The following is a 21,652-nucleotide window of genomic DNA, read 5'->3' as shown; positions in this document are numbered from 1 at the left end:
AGTCGATCGGTCAGTGCGTCGTGCAATAATTGTTGATATTACAGTTCCACATGGCGATAATCTGGTTAAAGCCGAAAAGGAAAAAGTATCAAAATACTTGGACCTTGCTCACGAGATTACCGCCATGTGGAATGTTGAGTCAACTATTATTGTTCCGATAGTTGTTTCAGTCAGTCTTATAGCGAAAAGCTTCGACCAACACCTTAAGAAGCTTTCGCTTAACTGTTGGATCAAGAGTGAGATACAGAAGGCAGTGACTCTTGAGACGGCGCGTATTGTGAGGAGGTTCCTCACTCTGGAGCCCTGACCACCGGTTGCTTGGGCACTCAAATGTCCCGCAGCGGGAGGGTGAAATTTTTTTTTTTATAAATTTTTAATAATGTTTTTTAATTTATACTTATATTGTTAAAAATTAAAAAAAAAGAAGTAATAAATAAATGAGAGAATAAATACTTATGTAGTGTATCTGTCACTTGCAGGGCCACTCCAGTTACATCACTCACCTGGACTGGTCGGAGGACAGTCAGTACTTGCGGAGCAATTCAGGAGACTACGAGCTTCTATTCTGTAAGTAGATAACTGTCATACTGTTATTGTATTCCAGGGGTCCTCAACCTTTTCAGTTGAGAGACAAAAATTACAATTAAAAAGCCACTAAATTTTTTCATGCCAATATTTATAGTAGGTACTTGCTTATATAAAGTTCCTGGTCGTAAAGTTTTGGGTTTGAATCCTGGATTGAGTAGTGAGATTAAGGTTTTCTTTCTTGCAAAAAATTTTCAGTGAAATTTCTCAGCACAGAGGTGGGAAGTGACTGGTGTTAAACCTTCAGAAAAAATGTTAGTTCAATATCGGTGATCATCATTAACATTTGATTGTAAATGGTGAAATTGTCATTTGAATCATTAAATACTTAACAAATAATTTGCATGCCAAATTGGCAAGATACATTTACCATCTACATCTACCGACCACCTGTGTATATAATGCATGTATCTGCAAATAAATAAATTGATTGATTGATTGTGAATGTTTCACACTCTAACATTAGCATTCTAAGGACGTATTCAGGTAGAAAGCAGGTTTCCTGCGCCTGTTACTTTATCGGTACAGGGTCAGGGTAACTGCGCCGACTATCTGTGCAGACCAGGGTCTGTAGACATGCGTTGATTCTACAAACGCTAACGCTTCGAAAACTTAACAAAATTTATGGGAATGACATTTACTATCGACAGTTCACGTGATCAAGTTGTTAATCGGATCTGTCATTATTAAATCTACATTTTGTTGCTTTTAGTTAGTAAAGCGTTAGTGTTTGTAGAAAGAGAATCGACGTAACACATGACGACAGCCCGTGGTCTGCGCAGTTGGTCCGTACCGTGTCTCCATACTTGTGTCAAACCAGCGCCGATTGACCGACAGGTTTTATATTAGATTAGTGTTATATTAGAATAGCACTCAAATAATCCAAGAAACTAGATTATACCCAAAAAAAGGAACTATCGTTATTGTGAACAGTGTATCTAATTTTAGAGGTCAGTAGTTTCAGGGGCGGCAAACATTTTGTAGCTTTACTTTGTAGCGGCAAATATTGTGGAGCATCGAATTAAGCTGATAATGATGATGTAAGTTTAAATAAATGTTGTTTGCACAGGGAACGCGACCACTTGCCGCCAGGTGACGTCGCCGACGTCGCTGCGGGACGCTGCGTGGGCCACCAACAACTGCCCCATCACCTTCAACACGGTGGGCATCTGGCCCGAGAACGCTGACGGCACCGACATCAACTCTTGCACGAGGTACACATACGTATAATCATGAAATACATGAAATATATTTCCAAAATAACTAACAGGTGGTGATAGTGATCGATACTGATGCCAAAAATGCAATCAGTAAAATTTTTGGCTGTTTGTATGTTCGTAATAAAAACTACTTGACGGATTTTAACGAAACTTGGTACAATTATTCTTCATATTCCTGGGCAGGTTATAGTATTTTATATATATTATACTTTTCATCACGCTATGATCAAAAGGAGCAGAGCAGTGAAGGGAAATGTTGGAAAAACGAGAATAGTTACTCCATTTTTACAGCGATACATAAGCGATAAAGTCTGGATTAAAGAGGTCTAAGCGCGGACGAAGTCGCGGGCTTCGGCTCTACTATAAACTGTACGCATGATAATGAATATTTACGTCATTATAATGAACAATTTAAGACCATTAAATAAAGTGTCAATACGCTCTGTCCGGTGTGTGCAGGTCGCACGACGAGCGGCTGGCGGCGACGGGCGACGACTTCGGGAAAGTGAAGCTCTTCGCGTACCCCGTCACCCAGCCCAAGGTGAGCGCTTCCGTACTTTTGTGTAGATAATTTATAGGTAATTATATTTTAATAATATTGAACCAATGTATCGGTGCTAAAACAACTTAACATCTGTAAGAGGCTATCCACCACCTGTCTTTAGAGGATCCTCGAGTACTTCGGCCACATTGCCAGGAGAGAAGGAGATAATTTAGAGAAACTAGTGATCACTGGCAAAGTGGAAGGAAAGAGACCTCGAGGACGTAGCCCGATGCGTTGGTCCGACCAAATCCGCGCCACTCTCGACACCAAAGTACACGAGGCTCTGCAAAGTCGCGAAATGCCGACCACATGGCGCGACATCGTGAAGAAGCAAGCTTGTGATAGGGGTCACGGCCCTCGGTAATGAGGAATACAACGCAAGGAGGAGGATATTTTAATAGTAATTCCCCAAATTCCTGTGCTAATCGTAGCCTATTCTCTATACCTACCAAACGATTACTTACTTACTTACTTTGATGGATACTATTTGTGCAAATTCAAATCAAAACCTCAATTTTCTTCAAAGTAAAGTAGACCTAATTACTAGTGCTTTAAGTTCACTTTACTTATTAGAGCACGTATCACTCATATTAATGTTTTATTTACGACATGGCTGACTAAAAGTTTTAACGCGTGACATTCTCAAACCAAAACATTTTCAAACCTATGTTGGACCACAGAACACATAGCTGGACAAGGAATTTTCCCATTATTACTTAGTGTATACCCTAGTGCTATATGAAAATCACTTTAACATATCGCGTCGCTCCACAGTCGCTGTGCCAGGCGTACGGCGGCCACTCGTCGCACGTGACGTGCGTGCGCTTCCTGCCCGACGACACGCGCCTGCTGTCTGCCGGCGGCAACGACGCCGCGCTCCTGCAGTGGCTCGTCGACTAGACGCACTTGCACGCACACGCAACACGCGCACGCAACAAGCACACGCAACATGCGCACGCATTATATGTACCTACACGCATTACACGCCGCAATTATACTACTCGCTCGAACCGCTTCAAGTCGTAACTCGGACGCAAAACCGACAACGGTCGGAAGTTGAGCGAAGCTAGATGAAGTTGCACGAAGAAGTTATTGCCTACATTATCGTTTTCGATTGACTTCAATCAATTTCGCGCCTCGCGTGTAGTACATTGGACACGTACGCCTAGGGTTGCCAAAAATTCTTGAAAAATGCAATTTGCTAATAAATATAGTTTTTATAAAGTTAAAACAACAAATTATTTAATTTTAAATTATCTTTGTCTATTATTTGCTTATTCTTTAAAACACTAATACTTTTTTTAAGGGTGATATTTTTACATATTAAATCTTAAAGAATACGCCCTTCACAGGCGCTAGAAAATATCAATAGTCTTTTTAAATTGCTTTTATATAGCTAGGTATCTGCAAAAAATACACTTTAAGCGAGTTTGTACTTTGATTTCTAAAAGCAATTTTCAAATTACATAAAATTGTATCAACATAAATTCTTGTAAAAATGAATATACGCCACCTTACAACAAGAGTAAACAAAATTTGTGAGACAATTCCGCTAAAACGATACTATGTAAAATCAAATATGTGACTGGATAGGTACAAAAAAATCGCAAACGCGTTCAGAGTCACGAGGCAGTATTGTATCAAAGCGATCTGATTGGTAGCAAACTGGAGCTATATCCGCGTTTATTAAATAAGGAATAAGGATAAATAAATAAATTTGGCTTATTGTGAAGCAAGATTTTTTTAATTTAACATTTCGTTAGTGTGTTTTAAAAAAAACTAATTTTGTAAGGTTTCACATGAAATGTATAAAAAATTGTAGTTAATAAAAAAAATCGAGCAATTACGAGCCATTGTCTGTGAAAAATGTTATTGTCTACACGGAAAAAATGTACAATTAAATGTACAAATTATTTTATTTAGTAGTACAAACGATTTTTTTTAATATTCGGTACATTTTAGATTTATGCAACAAATGTGTGTTATATTTTTATTATATTACTAAGTTTTTCACGCGGCTACGCCTGCATTGATGCATGGAAATACAAACCTTTAAAAATTTCATAAATGATACAAAATAATCAACAAAAAAATATAAATAGGTTAACGTAATAATCCATAAAATTGTAACCAGGTACCAATTCAAAATTTCAAAAGATTTTTGTATGGGTAGCTAATTTTTCAAAATTGCCACTGGTCATAGACAACTAATCTACGAACCTCATACAACTGTATGCCTGTCTTACTAATATGGTGCTTCTAATGGTTTTGGGATATATAAAACCTCAAGAGGCAACCAATATAAAAGTGGCCTAGTAATAAAAATAAAAAAATAATGTGTACTTTTTTAATTTAATTTTAATTTTTAATTTTTAAAAACTAGATATTTATAAATTTTACTTAGGCCATTTTTGTACTGGTTTAAAAATATACATTCAGATATTTACTCAAATAAACCGCAACCATATTACATTTAATTCCTATCACCCAATTAATTAATTATTATTATTATTAAAGAATACATTTTTTTTATATAATAATATAGTGTTGATGTTTATTTTGGCTGGATTGTGTGGTTGTGATAGAAAAAGGGTCTGAACGTGGTATAAAATATAATATAAAAATCGCAATCCGTCGAATTATGCTTAAATAATTTAGTATTTATATTGTGGCAACACTGATATAATATTTTAATACATTTTACACTTATAACACTGTGAATAAAGTTTAGCTTTTTAAGCTGTTTTAAGCGTATTTTATGTTGAATTTTTGATGTATGTGGCACATTTTAATCTGTATTATTTATTTACTATGCCAAGCTGATCAAATGTTTTTAAACTAGATTAAGTTTTAAAGCTAATTTTTGTTTTATTTCGCTTTGTTTATGGAAAAGGAAAATTAAGAATTGCAAATTTATGGTATAATGTTTTTTTATGCACGCAGTCAATACCATGCATAAATAGATGCTCTTAGAGAGAAATAGACTTTCAACCAATGGCGTTGGGACGAAAGAGATCGGAGTGAGTTTTGTCTATTTGCCTTTAGTTGGTCGCATGTTAGCACTTCTAAAGTACCTTAAAACAGAAAACTGTGAACGTCAGTAGTTATTGAGGAGAGCAATTTAGAATTTTTAAAATGGCCTAATACAATTATTTCATCGCACAAATTCACATTTTATATTATTTTTCTTTTCCATAAGCAAACTATTTTTTTTATTGATATTCACGCTTGTGGTCTTTCATTATTGGTCTTGCACGTAAGACTCTTATCTTAGATCTTTTAAAAACTAAGATAAATATAAAATCTGTTGTTGAATGAAAGAGTAACCCGTGCTAAAGACGTTCAGTTTTAACCACGCAAAAAATAACTGTTAAATCGTCCGTCAGTTTTAACTGTACAGTTTTTCTCTAATGATTTTGATTGAAATTTCGATTAAATAAAACTGAACGTCTATAGCGGGGGTTAGATGGAGACGAAAGCGCAAGTAAGTTTACACTAAGAATAATTATTAATTATTTGAATGGCAACATTTAGTTTTAATCATTTTAAGTTTTTATTAGTAACCTAGTCACGGATTTGTAGTTTCATTTGAATGTTCACGTTAATTTTAACTCTCATCTTAGATAAGCACTAATGAGAATATGTTTGTTGTATATACGCGTATATGAGCGGTCACTACCGTATGAATGTGCCTCTAATAAAAACGATGTTTATTGAAAACCGATATTTTATTTGCTCTTCCTAACTTTACAGTGCCCAGAAAAAACAATTATTATGGTAAGCGCGCCAAAGACTATATGGTGCCACATACAACGTGTCCCAAAATTCAACGATAAGCGGGCGCCAAAAGATTGACCTGCTCATGAGCACTTAAGGAAAAATAATAAAAAAAATATACCTAAATTTTTTTTTTAGTTACAAAATAAATTTTAAAATTCTTTGAAAATTTACACCTTGTATGATATTTTGAACTACCGCAGCTACAATTTCTTAAATATGCTTAAGATTTTTTTTGTATCGGAACCTAAGTAGTACTACTATTCACCACAACTCTTAAAAACACCACAATGCCCGCAGTTTTTACACAAAAAAAAATCAAAATATTTTTTTTCCCTCAAATTTTTAAAGATTTTTACTTTCAGTCTACTTTGACTCATGGTCTTGCAAAAAAAAGTATGAACACCGCTATGGCAAGTTATTTTCAAAGTTGACGCAACTAATCAAGATTTCAAAATAGTATAATACCCTAGGATAACTAGTCACAAAAAAAAATATGCGTACCATTTGTAAACAAGAACCAAATTTCTTAATTGTTCTTGTTGTTAGTAATAAATTTTACTATGTTCCAAAAATGTGTTTGTTATTTTAATTACACAACATTAAAGTAAATGTTCGAATTGTTTTCCACCGGCATTAATACAGGCACGACATCGCCTTAAAAACGACCGTTTTATTTTTCGCGCATATCTTCTAGCATTGATATGTGCCGCAGCCTGAGTGATTTTTTGCCGAAGCTCGTCCAATGTCGTAATCGGTTTTGCGTAGATCCTGTCTTTGAGACAACCCCAATAAAAGAAATCCAGGGGGTTTAGGTCGGGTGATCGGGGTGGCCATAGGATAGGACCAAGTCGCCCGATCCAACGCCCCGGATACTCGTGGTCTAGGTATTGTCTCACAGGACGAGCGTAGTGAGCTGGGCAACCATCATTTTGATACCACATATTTTGAAGGTCGCTTAGGGGGACGTCTTCTAGTAATTCTTGCAAATCATTTTGTAAAAAGTTCAAATAACTGTCCCCATCTAAGTTTCCTTGTAATTCAAAAGGCCCAATCACTTTTCCATTTAAAATGCCCGTCCATAAGTTGACCTTAAATTGATATTGGGATTTGTCTTCTCTCATCAGGTGCGGATTCTCATTGCTCCAGCTGTGTAGGTTGTGAAGATTTAAATAGCCATCTTTCTTGCAGGTTGTTTCATCCGACCATAGTACTTTATCCAAGAACTGAGGATCTTCCCGATGCTTTTGAAGCATCACTCGGCAAAATGCGATCCGCAGTGGATAGTCCCGTGATAGTAACGTTTGTACACGTCTGTAATGATATGGGTGTAGCCGATGACGTTTTAGTATTCGATGTGCTGAACTTTTTGGGATTCCCGTAGCTGCTTCTATGGCACGCACTGAGGTAGTTGAATCAATGTTTATTTCATTGAGAACTTCTTCATCGCATTCCGATCTAGGTCTTCCAGCGTTTCTTCTAGCTGACGGCAAACGACCCTCCGAAAACGCTTGATGCACATTCATAAATACCCGATAATCTGGATATCTTTGAGCGTTTGGGTACCTTTCTCGATACAATCTGCTAGCAGCGTTAGCATTGCACCGACATTCTCCATAAATGAGATGCATGTTAGCGTATTCCATCGGCGTGTATGGTTGCGGCATGATAACGCTAAACAGTCCAAAATACACCAAAAGTCCAATTCACAAAACACAGGCACAGTCCAAAATAATGCCAGGTCAGTTCAGTTTGCAGATCACTTAAGTCCAGTCCAAAATGCAAAGCCAAAAGTCGTTAGTACGAGAGCCACGTCAATTGAATACGGAAAGTTGCGCAGTAAACAAAGGAGCAGAGCGTACTGACTTGCTGGGAACAGGATTTTCTTTACCTGCATCATTGTCATTCAACAAAGAACATCTGTCTATCCCTCTCTAACGTATACTTATCGCTATCTTTCTCTCTCTCTCTCTCTCTTATTTTTAAATGTTATCGTTCGTTCCATTAAAATTCTAGGAAATTGCAACGTATGACTCACATCATTTTGTGCATAAAGTAAAAGTGATTTCTAGGAGCAAAAACATTTTAGAAATTTAGTTCTTGTTTACAAATGGTACGCATATTTTTTTTTTGCGACTAGTTATCCTAGGGTATTATACTATTTTGAAATCTTGATTAGTTGCGTCAACTTTGAAAATAACTTGCCATAGCGGTGTTCATACTTTTTTTTGCAAGACCATGAGTCAAAGTAGACTGAAAGTAAAAATCTTTAAAAATTTGAGGGAAAAAAAATATTTTGATATTTTTTTGTGTAAAAACTGCGGGCATTGTGGTGTTTTTAAGAGTTGTGGTGAATAGTAGTACTACTTAGGTTCCGATACAAAAAAAATCTTAAGCATATTTAAGAAATTGTAGCTGCGGTAGTTCAAAATATCATACAAGGTGTAAATTTTCAAAGAATTTTAAAATTTATTTTGTAACTAAAAAAAAAATTTAGGTATATTTTTTTTATTATTTTTCCTTAAGTGCTCATGAGCAGGTCAATCTTTTGGCGCCCGCTTATCGTTGAATTTTGGGACACGTTGTATATTGAACAATTTGCCAGGACTGGATACTAGCAAGTTGTTCAATATTAACTTATTCAAAAAAAAATTGGTTAAATATATAAAGGGTGCATCTCGAGCGGGAGGGGAGGGTTCGCAGATGCACTTCGCTAGAGGACATACTTAGGCTGTAGGCATTATAAAATATGGTGCCTAATTGTGTCCCTTATGTGTATAGGTAAGTTTATTTTATATAATAACTTAACATAATTGTGAACTCGCCGTCCTCACAAAAACGTCTAGTTTATGAGGATGGCTATTTATGTACCTAATTATGTAACACTTTTGTATTTTGTACAATAAAATGAAAAATTAAAAAAAAAAACAAAACTCCTGCAGGCCTAAGTAGCGCACCAAGAAATAACGAGATAATTTTGATTCTACATCACGCCATCTTGTTACGAGTTCCTCGATTATGGGTGTTATTAACATTCATTATTTATATTATTGTGGAGGGGAGATATTTGTACGAAGTGTTGCAACAATGATGGTATTAATAAGCGGGTATTTGATGACTTGAGCTCAGTTGTTTGTTAGGCAGCGTGAACACCATCACGCTGCTGGTCGCTTTAGTGATTTTGTGCATTATCTTGGATAGGCTTGTGCTTGACATGATGAGGCCTAAGATGAAACGCGCTTGCCTTAAGATGCCTATTCACTCTTGCCTTGAAGGTGCAAAGTGTTTACTTAATTGTAATTATTAATAATGTTTTGTGTTGTTATTATTAATAATATTTTATGTTGTAATTATTGATCATAAATTGTTTAGTGTGGGCATGAAGAACATGTCGGCAGGGGAGACGAGTGTTAATGTATTCTAAAGGGATCCCTTAAACCTACACCCAAAGTCACAAGTCCTGGGACCTGCTCGAGGTGTTACCTCTACCGCAAAATGATCGTACAATCACTGCTGCTGCTACCCATCCCGTCATAATCAGTCATCTTTCGTTCCATCGTACCGAATGAGTGATAATTATGCTATTTCTGTCCACAATTAAAGAAATGAAAATTTTATATTATCTCTTAGGTTTGCTAGTCTATATTTCGGTTTTGTAAACAAAAACATATAAAAAAAACCTAAAGCCTCAGCAAAAGCATGGCAAAAATCAATTATAATAATTGTAATATGCATTATTGTAAAGTGACATGTAAAGTGACAACAAGTGTTACGATTAAATCTCATCAATATTGAGGCATACACTTTTGTATTAAGATATCTCGATATGCTGAACTGCGTATTTATCATATAATCATAAAAAAATATGTGGGTAGCAATGAAAGTCATCGAACAAGACAACGATTTATTCCATCTATACAATTATACAGTTCCCCTATATCAACTGTTCTACACTGTTTGCTGACAACTCTAACAGTCGCCACGCCGCTTTGGGGTTCAACTCCTGCGGATCCCTGCACAGAACCCAAACGTAGTTGACTCGCATCACCTTGTTCGGATCACCCTCTATAACGTTGTTCTTCCCATCCCTAACACACATGATTTGCTGCGACTGAAACGTAATGACTAGCACTGGTCCTTGGTCCATCATCTTTCCCATCACTAACTCTATATTCTCTATGTCCAATATTTTAGAATCGAGTCTGTAACCGAGTTGCTTGCACTGTTTTATAGGAGTCGACAGTATATTGTAAACTCCTTCGTAGCACCAGTCCTTTAGTATGTCCATGTCACCTCTGACCATCGCTTCTAGAATGTTCGGAATGATGTCGTTCGCGCAGTCTTCGAGAAACTTCTGCGAAGTGAAATTGGGATCGATTTTGCATATTTCTGTGACCGTTTTGGAAAGTTCCGTCTTTTCGAATAGGTTACCGAACACGCTGCCGACTTTCTCTGTGAAAAATCTCGACGCCCTGAACACTGGGTTGTCGGATTCCTCGTATTTTATTTTCCAATCTAGTACCTGAAACAAGGTGCAAGCAAAATTAAAAACTTAAGAAATCTGAAAGTATACGCCTCCATATTTATTAGACTTTATTTTATCTCACCAACCTCCGAAATGTAAAAGGTATAGATAAATTACATTCAGAAATGTAAAGATAGGTCATTAAAGATTTTTTGTATAATTATTTATTAAAGATTTTTTTATTACAATTAAAGTATAGCAAATTAAATCTTTAATGGATCAAGGAGCATCTTAAACCGGCAGTCCTGTTCATTATCATTAAACATCTGATAGTAACAATTTCACTATTATCACCCGTAGACAGTCAATCCACATTGGAACAATATGATGAGTGTAAAACTATATATACACTCTCTTAAAATGACTGAAGCCTTGTAGAAAGCCATTAATAGACGTCATGTGGCGCAACTTTATTCCGTAAAAAGTAGGGGGGTTTGAGAGGGGTATGCCCATCGCACGGTCGGCTTCAGTGTACTCGTGGCGTTCGAGGGAAGAATAGTGACTTGAGTGTAAAAGAAGAGTGTTTCTTAACTGTCAAAGACATCTTTAACCCTACACACAAAGTTCACAAGTGCGTGACTCCACTCAAGGTCATTTTCTGCCATTCTAGGGTCTTGTTTTGGTTACATTTGATTTGTTAATTAAGTTGTCCTGACAAATATTGTCAATCATAACCTTTGTTCGACATAATATGTCACTCTTTATTTTTAACCGACTTCCAAAAAGGAGGAGGTTCTACGTTCGGCTGTATGTATGTTTTTTTTTTTTTTTTATGTATGTCCAGCGATAATTCCGTCATTTGTAGACCGATTTTGAAAATTCTTTTTTTGTTTTGAAGGGTTTGATTCCAGGGTGGTCCCTTATCATAAGAAAATAACGTTTCAACTAATTGCTCATTAATTTTTGTTCACACTCAGTAGGTGTGCTAACACTAAAAATCAAAAAATAAAAATTTTAATAAAAAAAATTCAACCGAGTTCCAACTCAAAAATTAACCTAAACTAAAAAGCAAAAAATAACATCTTACCTATGTGCTACCTTCTGATCTGTTTGAAGGCGGTGCCAAACCAGTGATGTTTTAATTCGAGCCGTTTAAATTACACAATTTCTGTGGTTCTTTCAGAAACGGCTTTAATTAAAACATGTCACTGGATTGGCACCGCCTTCAAACTGATCAGAAGGTAGCACATAGGTAAGATGTTATTTTTTGCTTTTTAGTTTAGGTTAATTTTTGAGTTGGAAGTCGGTTGAATTTTTTTTATTAAAATTTTTATGTAATCCACTTCTGAGAATGCTAAAAAGCGACTGATAATGATGTATGATACTGGTGTAGCGTGAGACAGTCTACTTACCTTGTTAACATACTGGTTGTTGTTCTTGAAGTCCTCCCACTGCTGGTAGAACTTGGAGTCCTTGTGCAGCTCCACGCCCAGCGTCTCCGTGTCCGGCGCGAAGGTGCGCTCGTCTTCCGCCACCTGCGACACTCAGATTTCAGCCTTGTTCTTGTGAAGAGTTGTTAGTTTTTTAAGTCATCATTATTATCAACCCATATTCGGCTCACTGCTGCGCTCCAGTCTCCTCTCAGAAGGAGAGGGGTTAGGCCAATAGTCGCACCACGCTGGCCCAATACGGATTGGCAGGTTTCACACACGCAGAGAATGGGGAAAATTCTCTGGTGTGCAGGTTTCCTCACGATGTTTTTCCTTCACCGTTTGAGACATATGATATTTAATTTCTTAAAATGCACATAACTGAAAGGTTGGAGGTGCATGGACTGGACTCGAACCCACACCTCCGAAATTAGAGGCAGAGGTCATATCCCTTGGGCTATCACGGCTCCGTTTTACCGCACGTTTTTTAAGTGCCTCCGCTATTTTAGCCCAGGATCCGTTTATCGTTTTTACAATTGATTACTATCAAGTTAATATTCTGTGAGTAACTTTTTTATTTACGAAAATTCTGGATTCTGGTAGGTAACTTACCAGGTAATAAAAATTTTGCAGCGTCGGAACGAGATAATGTACCACGCAATTTGTAGCGCACTGTGGTTGTTAAGTTGTATAACTATTAATTAGACAACAGTAAAAAAACAGCTGGTTAGTAACAATTTTTAATACCCTCGCTATTGATACAAGTTGGGAGGAGGGGAATTTACCCAAAAGTTTACTTATGCCCTGATTTATAAAGAGATAGTGAATGCAGTTTCTATATCTAGTCGATCGCGTAAAAGTAAACTTGAAGTTATGAAGAATTTAAATTTAGATACCTCAACACGTTTCCGCAAGGCCACGGGCGATGTGTAGACGCGCCCCTCCAGCCCGCGGGGGGAGATCTCCTTCTTTACTACTTCTGTGGCCTGCAGTTAACAAAATATAGCATTTAAAGAAACAGATATCCTAACATTCCATGGAAACGCCGCGCGGGTGCCCGGTCCATCGCGTGGTCGAGAAAAACTAGGTAAGGACTTCAAAAAAAAGGTCATCATGCGAGTACTACACAAATAATGCAAATCATCATCATCATTAACAATTCATATTGGGCTCACTGTTGAGCAAGAGTCTCCTCTCACAATGAGAGGAGTTAGCCTAATAGTCCACCACGCTGTCCCATTGGAGATTGGAGGACTTAAGATAGAGAATTAAGACAGTTATCAGGTGCAGTTTTCCTTGGGATTTTCTTTTAAATGTGAATACAATTAATGAAATCAAATTAAATTATTTCAACTTGGGTTCTATACATAGCACTATTAAAAAGTCAGTTCTTCAATTCTCAGAAGTGGTGGTAGCGACTCAATTCAACAAAATGACTATGATGACATCATTTTGTTGAAATAACCATGTCATCATTATCAACCCATAATCGGTTCACTACTGAGCTCGAGTCTCCTCTCAGAATGAGATATGTTAAATGTTGTAAAAACCAAAAAAGCACTGTCATTTGATGTAGGGGCTCATATTTATAGTTGTACACAGAGATATATAATTACTGTAATAAGAAGAGCCAGCAAGAAACTTAGCAGATGAATGTACTAATCCTGCCTACTGCATTCAAAGCCATGGGTTCAGTTAGTCTGATAAATTCGTTGACGACACTCCCATGATGTGGGCGATGGAGGGAAAGACTGGGTGTGAAATAGTATGTGTTCGGAAGTGTGGTGCATCAGTCGTGGGTTTTCCATTTATCACTACACACCCCGGCCCACGCGGACAATGGGGAGTGTTACGAACGAAGTTGCCAAGCTATACCACAATTGGAAAATATTCATGTGATGTATAAGGTAGTTTTAGCTATTAACCCAAAGGTTTCTTACCCACTGCAAGCTCCAGTTCTCATTATTACATTATTTAATTATAGCCTAACACAATTATATAGTCATATGTACTTATCATAATGTGAATAAAATAAGTAAAATAAAATTCACAAGTTTATAACTCAAAACCAACTGTGGTTTATAATGTGCACTATGGTTAGGCTTAATTTCAATATGTTATGTACAGTAATAAATAAAATTTAAGTTAAAATATGACATTACTTGTGAAATGGTTTTGAAGGCTGAGGTCTGGCCAAGTTTAGAACTTTTGTCTGCAAAACTTTCTGCTGCATCTTTGGCTGTTTTTGAAATGTCTTCAGTTAATTTTCCTGTAATCAGAAGTTACACCTAACATACAATATTGAACCAGTCAATAATATTATACTTTGTCTGTCAATCGCCTGCCAGCTTGGTTGTGGTGCTATTGGTTGACATTTGTCTATTTATCTTCCCAAAATACATTGTTTGGTCACCTCGGTTACGTTAACTTCTGTGTATTCAGCTAATAAATTAAGAACATGAATCAAAATAAATATATACCACATTGTCATACCATTCTTATTTTCCTTTATTAGGTAATATCATAAATAAGTATGACAAATCAACAAGGAAATTGAAAATACATTACTTTAAGTGTCAGTTAATAGTTTAAAGGAATAACATATTGATTTCAAGAATTTTCTTATTGATCACCTTGGTTGAAATTATTCTTATTTATATTGAGCGTTCTGAACATAAATTACCTGCTTTTTTCGCAATTTCTGATTTGCTCGCCTCCTCCAGGACATGGCCTACTTTACCCTTAATGCCTTCTAGAGTTTCCTTTAAAACTTCTGATCCTTTAGATGCTTCTGACTCAACAGCGTGGAACTTTCTCCGAGCCGCCTGCAAAGCCTCTGAATTCTCAAGTTTCTCAGCTTCTTCTCTAAACTTCTTTATATTTTCCTTCATGTCTTTGTTCTTTGCCATCTCATCTTTTATATTCTCTATGATGGATGAGAAGAATCCCTTCCGCGCTGAGTACTGACGACATTCTAGTACTGTTGACTAGAAGAAAGTTTTGGTCAGTGAAAATATTCAATCATAATATTATATAAAAAAATGGAAAACTTTAAGAGTATGAACTGATGATTTACTAAATGGAATTAAGTATTTATTACCGAGTACTGAAAGGTAAATAGATCGGTAATCCACAAAATATTGCTGTGGAAAACGGAAAGCAACATTAACTTTGCCAAATGAATGAGTTGCAGTAATATCAGTTACCTGATCAGGTTTGATAGTAAGCACTGGAGTTTTTACATTTATCGTCACTGCACACTTCCAGCGACTTGGATTATTAATTAACTGTCGACATGCATGCTGAAACCCACAAATTAATAGTTATGTACAATTAAGTAAATTTACTCTAACATAACCTAACCCTAAATCAGAACACTGAATGTTATTCACCATATTTATTTGAACTCCCAAAATCTGTGATATACGTCACTTGAATTTTATTTTATTACACCGACGTAATTGTAAATTGTATTAAATATAGTTTATTTAACCCGAAAAATCGGTTTTACTTTTTATTTTATGTCACCTACAAATCATTGCCCATTTTTTCTAAAGAACTGCCACAGATGACAGAGAGGAGAGAATAAAATTATTATGAATTGACAGAATTATGACAATTGACAGATATGGATTACATAATTTTGCATCTATTTCCAAGATCTAAAAAACCACGGACGTCAAAAGCATCGCACTCTCAGACCAATTACAAAAGGAACTGACTCGCTAGACGAAAAATCAATCATCTGCGTTCTATAGTTCACGCGCTGTAGTGTGGTGCAAGTGACAGTTGCCTGTATGTCGTTCAGAATACGTACTATTATCGTTGAAGAGTCATGATAGCCCAGTGGATATGACCTCTGCCTCCGATTCCGGAGGGTATGGGTTCGAATCCGGTTCAGGCTTGGTCCAGGGCATGCACCTCCAACATTTCAGTTGTGTGCGTTTTAAGAAATTAGAAGGAAAAACATCGTGAGGAAACCTGCACACCAGAGAACTTCTTAATTCTCTGCGTGTGTGAAGTCTGCCAATCCGCATTGGGCCAGCGTGGTGGACTATTGGCCTAACTCCTTTCATTCTGAGAGGAGACTCGAGCACAGCAATGAGCCGTATATGGGTTGATAACGACGACTATTTATCGTGAATCGCGTCAAAATTTCAAGAGTGAAACGAACTGTATCCGCACCAAATTACAGCAACTTTAAAAAGTTTATATAAACTGTTTTTATAAAATCAATATTTTCTAAAAAATTGTTTCCTAAAAAAATGGTTTGTGTAGTTAAATAGTGTAAAAACGGTGAAAACTTCTAGTTTACTAAAAGATGAAGTTTAATCTGTAAGTATTAAATATATTAAAAGTGTTTGTAAAATCTGGATAGTTGAGCGGATAAAAAAAAATATCTAAAACGAATCGATTCTTTAGCCGGAACAGCAAAACATCTATCAAGTAATTGAATATTCTGTGTAGCGGTGGGATGAAAATGAAAAGATGATGTATTTCCTAAAATTATATTAGTGTCTGTAAAATGCGTTAAAAATTTTTAAACATGGACAGAGGGGTAACGTGTAGTCCCGATCTAATTCGTCAGAGTCGAGTACAGATGAATATTTTAATTTTCTACTACTCCGCCAAGATTCCTATCCATAGATACTCTTAGATAATAATTATCTATGTTGTCAAAGATCATATCCAAAGGCATTAAATCGGGCGTCAATTGGAGTTGTGTGGTAGCAGTTTATAAAATAACAGATTGTAGATGACACCTATCATTTTACATAGACCATAAATTACACTATTCATAGACTAATTTCATCTACTTCCTGTTATTTTTCCGAATCACTATAATCAAATTTGAAATTATTATTTTATTTTAAACGATACAAAGACTCACAGTAAATTTATTGTTTTTGATTAGCGTTTAAAACATTAGAAATGCAATATTTCCTTAGCCAAAATTCGTCATTCCTAAAACATGTAATGTTCGTTGTTTCGCTTTCGAATTTAAAAAAACCTTCGTTTCCGGTGTGAAGGCAGTTCTAGAAAAGTAAAAACAAGAAAGTGCATTGTGTTGTGTTGTTCATTTATTTTCTGTCGTATTTTTTAGCGAATTATAGTATTCATTTTATGTTATTTCTGATTAATTATTATCATTGATTAGTTAAAGAATTCAGGCTGATTAAATAGTGTGACTACGCATCGTCAGGAGGAAGGTACTCGTCAACTATATCGAATATCTTCTGTCCAACCAATCCATATTTACATATATAGGTGCATAGCTAGTAGAGTCAATAGTCAGATCAGATACCACGTTTTCGCCAGCTGGTGCGTACGTTTCGGCTTAAATAAAATGTTTAAATAGCGATAGTTTGCTTTATTATAGTGTATTTATTATAAAGAGCTGATGATAAAGTTGTAGTGTAGAGGTAATTGGTTTGTGATAATGTGGTGTTACGGCAGGTTGGTGGCCGGCTAGTCGAGTGCTCCTACGGTGCCAGCTTTGAAGAAGGATCAACAATTCATCCCATCTGCGAGCTCTCGTCCAGTGGGGCGCTACCATTTTATATGACTTTAGCAAGATATACAGGTTAGTGCTGTTCTAAATTCAAATTGCATTCTATTTTGCATCTTTATATTTTTGGACTCGTGTCTTGATTTCTTATAGGTTATCTTGCGAATTTTCTTTTTTATATCCAAACTGTTTTATTTACAAAATGTTTTCAAATATAACTATGATATTTTCTCTATTAAATTCTTTTGGGTTTAATAAGATACTTATACATGTTACCCAACATTTATTAAAATAATTAGTCATTTACTATTTATAATATTGTTAATTAATAACTATCAGAATTTACTTATCATTGCCTCATTAGATGATGTAGCAACAGCAACCAATGAAATGCCAAGCCAATGTAAGCCTTAAAAAGTTAACTATTCACATATAATCTAAGCATTCAGTTTCTATTAAATATATTTTTCAGGTATATTTAATCTAAATATATAAAAGCGAAAAGTTAGCATCACAATATAGTTGAAATTTGTCAGGAAGGTAATATCAAATAAAGATTTTGTAAGAGGGCCAGATTGAGGGTGTAAGAGCAGACAAAGTTGAAAATATAATGTCTCAGACAGTGAAAAACATTGTGAGAAAGCCCGCATACCAGAGAATTTTCTTAGTTCTCTGCGTGTGTGAAGTCTGCCAATCCGCATTGTTCCAGTGTGGTGGACTATTGGCCTAACCCCTCTCATTCTGAGAGGAGGCTCAAGTAGTGAGCTGAATATGGGTTGATAACAATATATCTATCTTTTGAATATACAGTCATTAGAAATGAACACTTTCCAAATAAGCAAGTATCACTATTTGCTAAATTCTTAACAAATATATTATTTAATTAGATGTGGTTAAATGACAGGGCACTAGTGAAGATTTGAGAGTGTTAAAGCCTTAATTGCTAAATGGTTAAAAGGGGCCAGACTGATAACCGAGAGGTTGTGGTTCGATGGTGTAACAAATGTACTCTCTTCTAATAGTATTTTCCAACTATTTGGAGGGAAATGGGAATATCAGTCATGCTTAAAAGATATCACAAATACGACTTAAAATTAAAAAAAGTTATATGATTAAAAATATTGTTAAAATATGAGCTAAACTGTGTACATATATGCATATAGACAAACATATGGCAAAATTTCTTCTTTTTATAAAAGTTGAGTATTATTTTAGGCAAATTTGATGATTCTCTAAGCAAGCGGTTCTATCTTCTAGCGGTACTATCAGATGATATAGTAGTCAAACGCAAGTTCATGTTATAAAAATAACTGGACAAGTGCAAGCTGGATTTGCCAATGGAGGGTTCTGTACATAGGATCTATATAAGGAATTCCGTAACACTACATCCATCGGTTAGAAGTTCTCAACTTTATTCAGAGTTTTTCTCTCTGCTATTTGCATGAATCCATGGATTGCTAAGATATTCGTCTATGTTCCTTTTTTGCTGAGCTTCCCCTGTCTTTTCAGATTACTATAGTTTCTTCATATTAAAATAATGACCTGTTTTATTCGTAAATAGAGTCATCATAAGTACGAGTTAATATGTACTGATTGTTTGATAAAAATTGAAATTTGAACGAAATGCAATGTCTGTGGAATGCTTATTTATGTTTTTTATTGAGTTGCAAACTGGGTCTGCAAAAAGAAATTTTGACATTTGAACTGTACTGAATTATTTTATTTTCTCGCAATCATAGTGAAACACACAGGGCTATACCCATTATAAACTTGGTTTCTATTTACCCGCCCTCGCCATACAGCTCGTGCCCTAAAAATACTATGTATATCATTTTAGCCCCTTGTATACTATGCCCTGTAATCTCATAATAGGTCTTAATATTAAAGTTGTAACTCTCATAAGTAATAAAATTATGTAAAGCAATGGATTAGGATTATACAACACCAGCTCAAGGCAAGTCTGTTACACAATGTCTTCACTTGTGTCTAACTGTATTACACCATGCCAGTTGTAACACTTGATAGATAACAACACTCGCCTGACCACAAATTGTTGATAACTTCCAAAATGTTTTATTTTATTAGTTATCAATTATCATTATCAGCTGAGACATTTAAATAATCAAATTTGATGCCTCTATTGCTCTACAGTAATGAAGCTGCACTCACACAGAGAGATAATTTTTTTTATTCTTTACAAGTTAGCCCTTGAGTTTGACTACAATCTCACCTGATGGTAAGTGTTGATACAATCTAAGATGGAAGCGAGCTAACTTGTTAGGAGGATGAAAATCCACACACCTTTCGGTTTCTACACAACATCATACCAGAATGCTAAATCGCTTGACAGTACATCTTTGTAGGTAGGGTGCTAACTAGTCACTAGTCTCCCACCAGGCAACAGCCACCAGCCAAGGGTCATTGGTTTTTATTTTTTGTATATTGTTGAACCCAGTCCTAACACAGTCTATCTAATCTTTTCTACTATTTGGATGTGAACTGGAATATTGGTCATATTAAAAAGAATTGGCAAACATTTTTGAATTTTTTTTGTAAGTTCATTCATATGAATTGGAAGAAGTAAGGCCTACACAAGGCCAAGGTAGATTTTTGAAAAAAATAATGAAAAATGAAATGAATCTAGTCTAGTAATTATAAAACTGAAGAGTTTGTTTGTTTGAACGCGCTAAACTCAGGAACAAGTGATCCGATTTGTAAAATTCTTTTAGTTTTAGATAGCCCATTTATCAATAAGGTTATAGGCTATATATTATACCCGTATTCCTACGGAAACTGCGCGACGTCAACTAGTAAGAAATAAAATGAAGAGAAACTTATAGAGATTTCTTGGCAATGTTAGAAATTTTGGAACACAATTAAACGGGAAAGACATTTGATTTCAAACTGATCACTAGATAGCATACAAGGCACTTACGAGGTTATTTCGCTGTTTATAGCTTGGCAACTTCGTTCGTAACACTCCCGCTGATGCGCGCGGGGCGGGGGGCGTATAGCGATGAATGAAAAACCCACGAATGATGCACGTCACTTCCCCGCACGCACGATTTCACACCCGCGCAGTCTTTCCGTCCGTCGCCCGCATATCATGAGAGTGTTATCAACGAACTTGCCAGATTATAGTACGTCTTTTTATTTTATCATGAACTAGCTGACGCCGCGCGGTTTTACCTGCATTGTTCTCGTTCCCGTAAGAATACGGGGATAAAATAGCCTATAGCTTTTCTCGATAAATGGGCTATCTAACACTGAAAGAATTTTTCAAATCGGACCAGTAGTTCCTGAGATTAGCGCGTTCAATCAAACAAACAAACTGTTCAGCTTTAAAAGAGGTCCTTTTGTCCTCTGATCCTTTTAACTTCATAGACTCGTACAGACGAAACCCACTCCCGTTAAAGTTGGAATTTCCGAAATCTTTTTGTAAGTATGTAACAAAAACATACATACAGCCGAACGTACAACTTCCTCCTTTTTGGAAGTCGGTTAAAAAAAAAACTCATTTCTTCATAGCTTTGGCAGGATGTTGTACAGTTAATGTCCTTTGAATAAAGGGTAGGTACAGATATGTATAGATAGTCAGCTTCCAGTCCTGCTCAAAGCGGTCACTGGATCGATATCTATTTAGCCGTGTATCTCAAATGTTACCTCCTACGCGATGTCCCTATACAGAGGAAATTCAATAAACCCATTGAAGAGACTCGTGACGTATTACTACGTATACCTCAAACAAACTTTGACAAAGTATGTGTGGTTCGGATTACGAGTACAAGGTTCTAGGTTCGATTCCTGGGACAGTCTATTGGGTTTTTTTTTTTTTTTTCAAGATATTTTTATGCGCAGCTCGTGATGTTGGTGTTACGTTACACCACTGTGAGTGTGAAGGAGAGCACGTTTAGCCATCCCAGTCATTATCATAATCATCGTATAGTGTATAGTGATCGTTCCAAACTCGAAAATTAAAAGTCCGGCCGCTCAGAGATTGCGTTTCTGACACCTGTCTATGTCACCTAATTTGATTAATTCTTAATAATATTGGCCCAAAATTAATACGTTTGTCGTAAGTTGGCATAACCGATAAAGGGGAATTCCCACCAGCCCAAACGA

At 36.0% G+C, this 21,652-nt stretch overlaps 3 protein-coding genes across 10 annotated transcripts in view; 2 read left to right on the top strand and 1 right to left on the bottom strand.

Annotated features, from left to right (window-relative positions):
- Positions 1 to 6,069, top strand: part of LOC112047558 (echinoderm microtubule-associated protein-like 1) — a 79,031-nt gene extending 72,962 nt beyond the window's left edge. For all 6 annotated transcript variants that reach the window (XM_024084700.2, XM_052886028.1, XM_024084699.2 and 3 more), the window contains 4 exons: positions 480 to 567; positions 1,655 to 1,799; positions 2,265 to 2,346; positions 3,124 to 6,069. In XM_024084700.2, the coding sequence (XP_023940468.2) occupies positions 480 to 567; positions 1,655 to 1,799; positions 2,265 to 2,346; positions 3,124 to 3,249 (441 nt within the window). In that variant the 3' untranslated portion in view covers positions 3,250 to 6,069. The remainder of the gene's footprint in view (positions 1 to 479; positions 568 to 1,654; positions 1,800 to 2,264; positions 2,347 to 3,123) is intronic.
- Positions 6,070 to 10,016: 3,947 nt separating this feature from the next.
- LOC112047541 (mitochondrial import inner membrane translocase subunit TIM44) lies at positions 10,017 to 15,590 on the bottom strand. The gene is made up of 7 exons (XM_024084678.2): positions 15,414 to 15,590; positions 15,228 to 15,323; positions 14,705 to 15,008; positions 14,184 to 14,290; positions 12,918 to 13,007; positions 12,004 to 12,126; positions 10,017 to 10,648 (listed from the first exon to the last, which is right to left on the bottom strand). Exons 1-7 carry the CDS (start codon positions 15,414 to 15,416, stop codon positions 10,061 to 10,063), a joined length of 1,311 nt encoding a protein of 436 aa, XP_023940446.1. The 5' UTR covers positions 15,417 to 15,590; the 3' UTR covers positions 10,017 to 10,060.
- Positions 15,591 to 17,047: 1,457 nt separating this feature from the next.
- The window catches only part of LOC112047547 (eukaryotic translation initiation factor 5), a 37,943-nt gene continuing 33,338 nt past the window's right edge, over positions 17,048 to 21,652 (top strand). For 2 of the 3 annotated variants that reach the window (XM_024084683.2, XM_052885977.1), the window contains exons 1-2: positions 17,048 to 17,231; positions 17,479 to 17,605. The gene's annotated coding sequence lies outside the window, so the exon portion shown is untranslated. Of the gene's footprint in view, positions 17,344 to 17,478; positions 17,606 to 21,652 lie in introns of all 3 variants that reach the window. The other variant, XM_024084685.2, reaches the window with a different exon arrangement.

Source organism: Bicyclus anynana, chromosome 16 (assembly GCF_947172395.1).
Source record: "Bicyclus anynana chromosome 16, ilBicAnyn1.1, whole genome shotgun sequence".
NCBI lineage: Eukaryota > Metazoa > Arthropoda > Insecta > Lepidoptera > Nymphalidae > Bicyclus > Bicyclus anynana.
Note: the sequence above shows the minus strand (reverse complement) of the source record. Positions and strands in the feature narration are given on the sequence as shown.

Coding starts and splice junctions, on each gene's coding strand:
- LOC112047541 (XM_024084678.2), bottom strand. Junction 12,127..12,917: donor CCTTGCGGAAACGTGTTGAG/GTATCTAAATTT, acceptor TGAGTGTCGCAG/GTGGCGGAAGACGAGCGCAC. Junction 10,649..12,003: donor ACAACCAGTATGTTAACAAG/GTAAGTAGACTG, acceptor ACCTTGTTTCAG/GTACTAGATTGGAAAATAAA.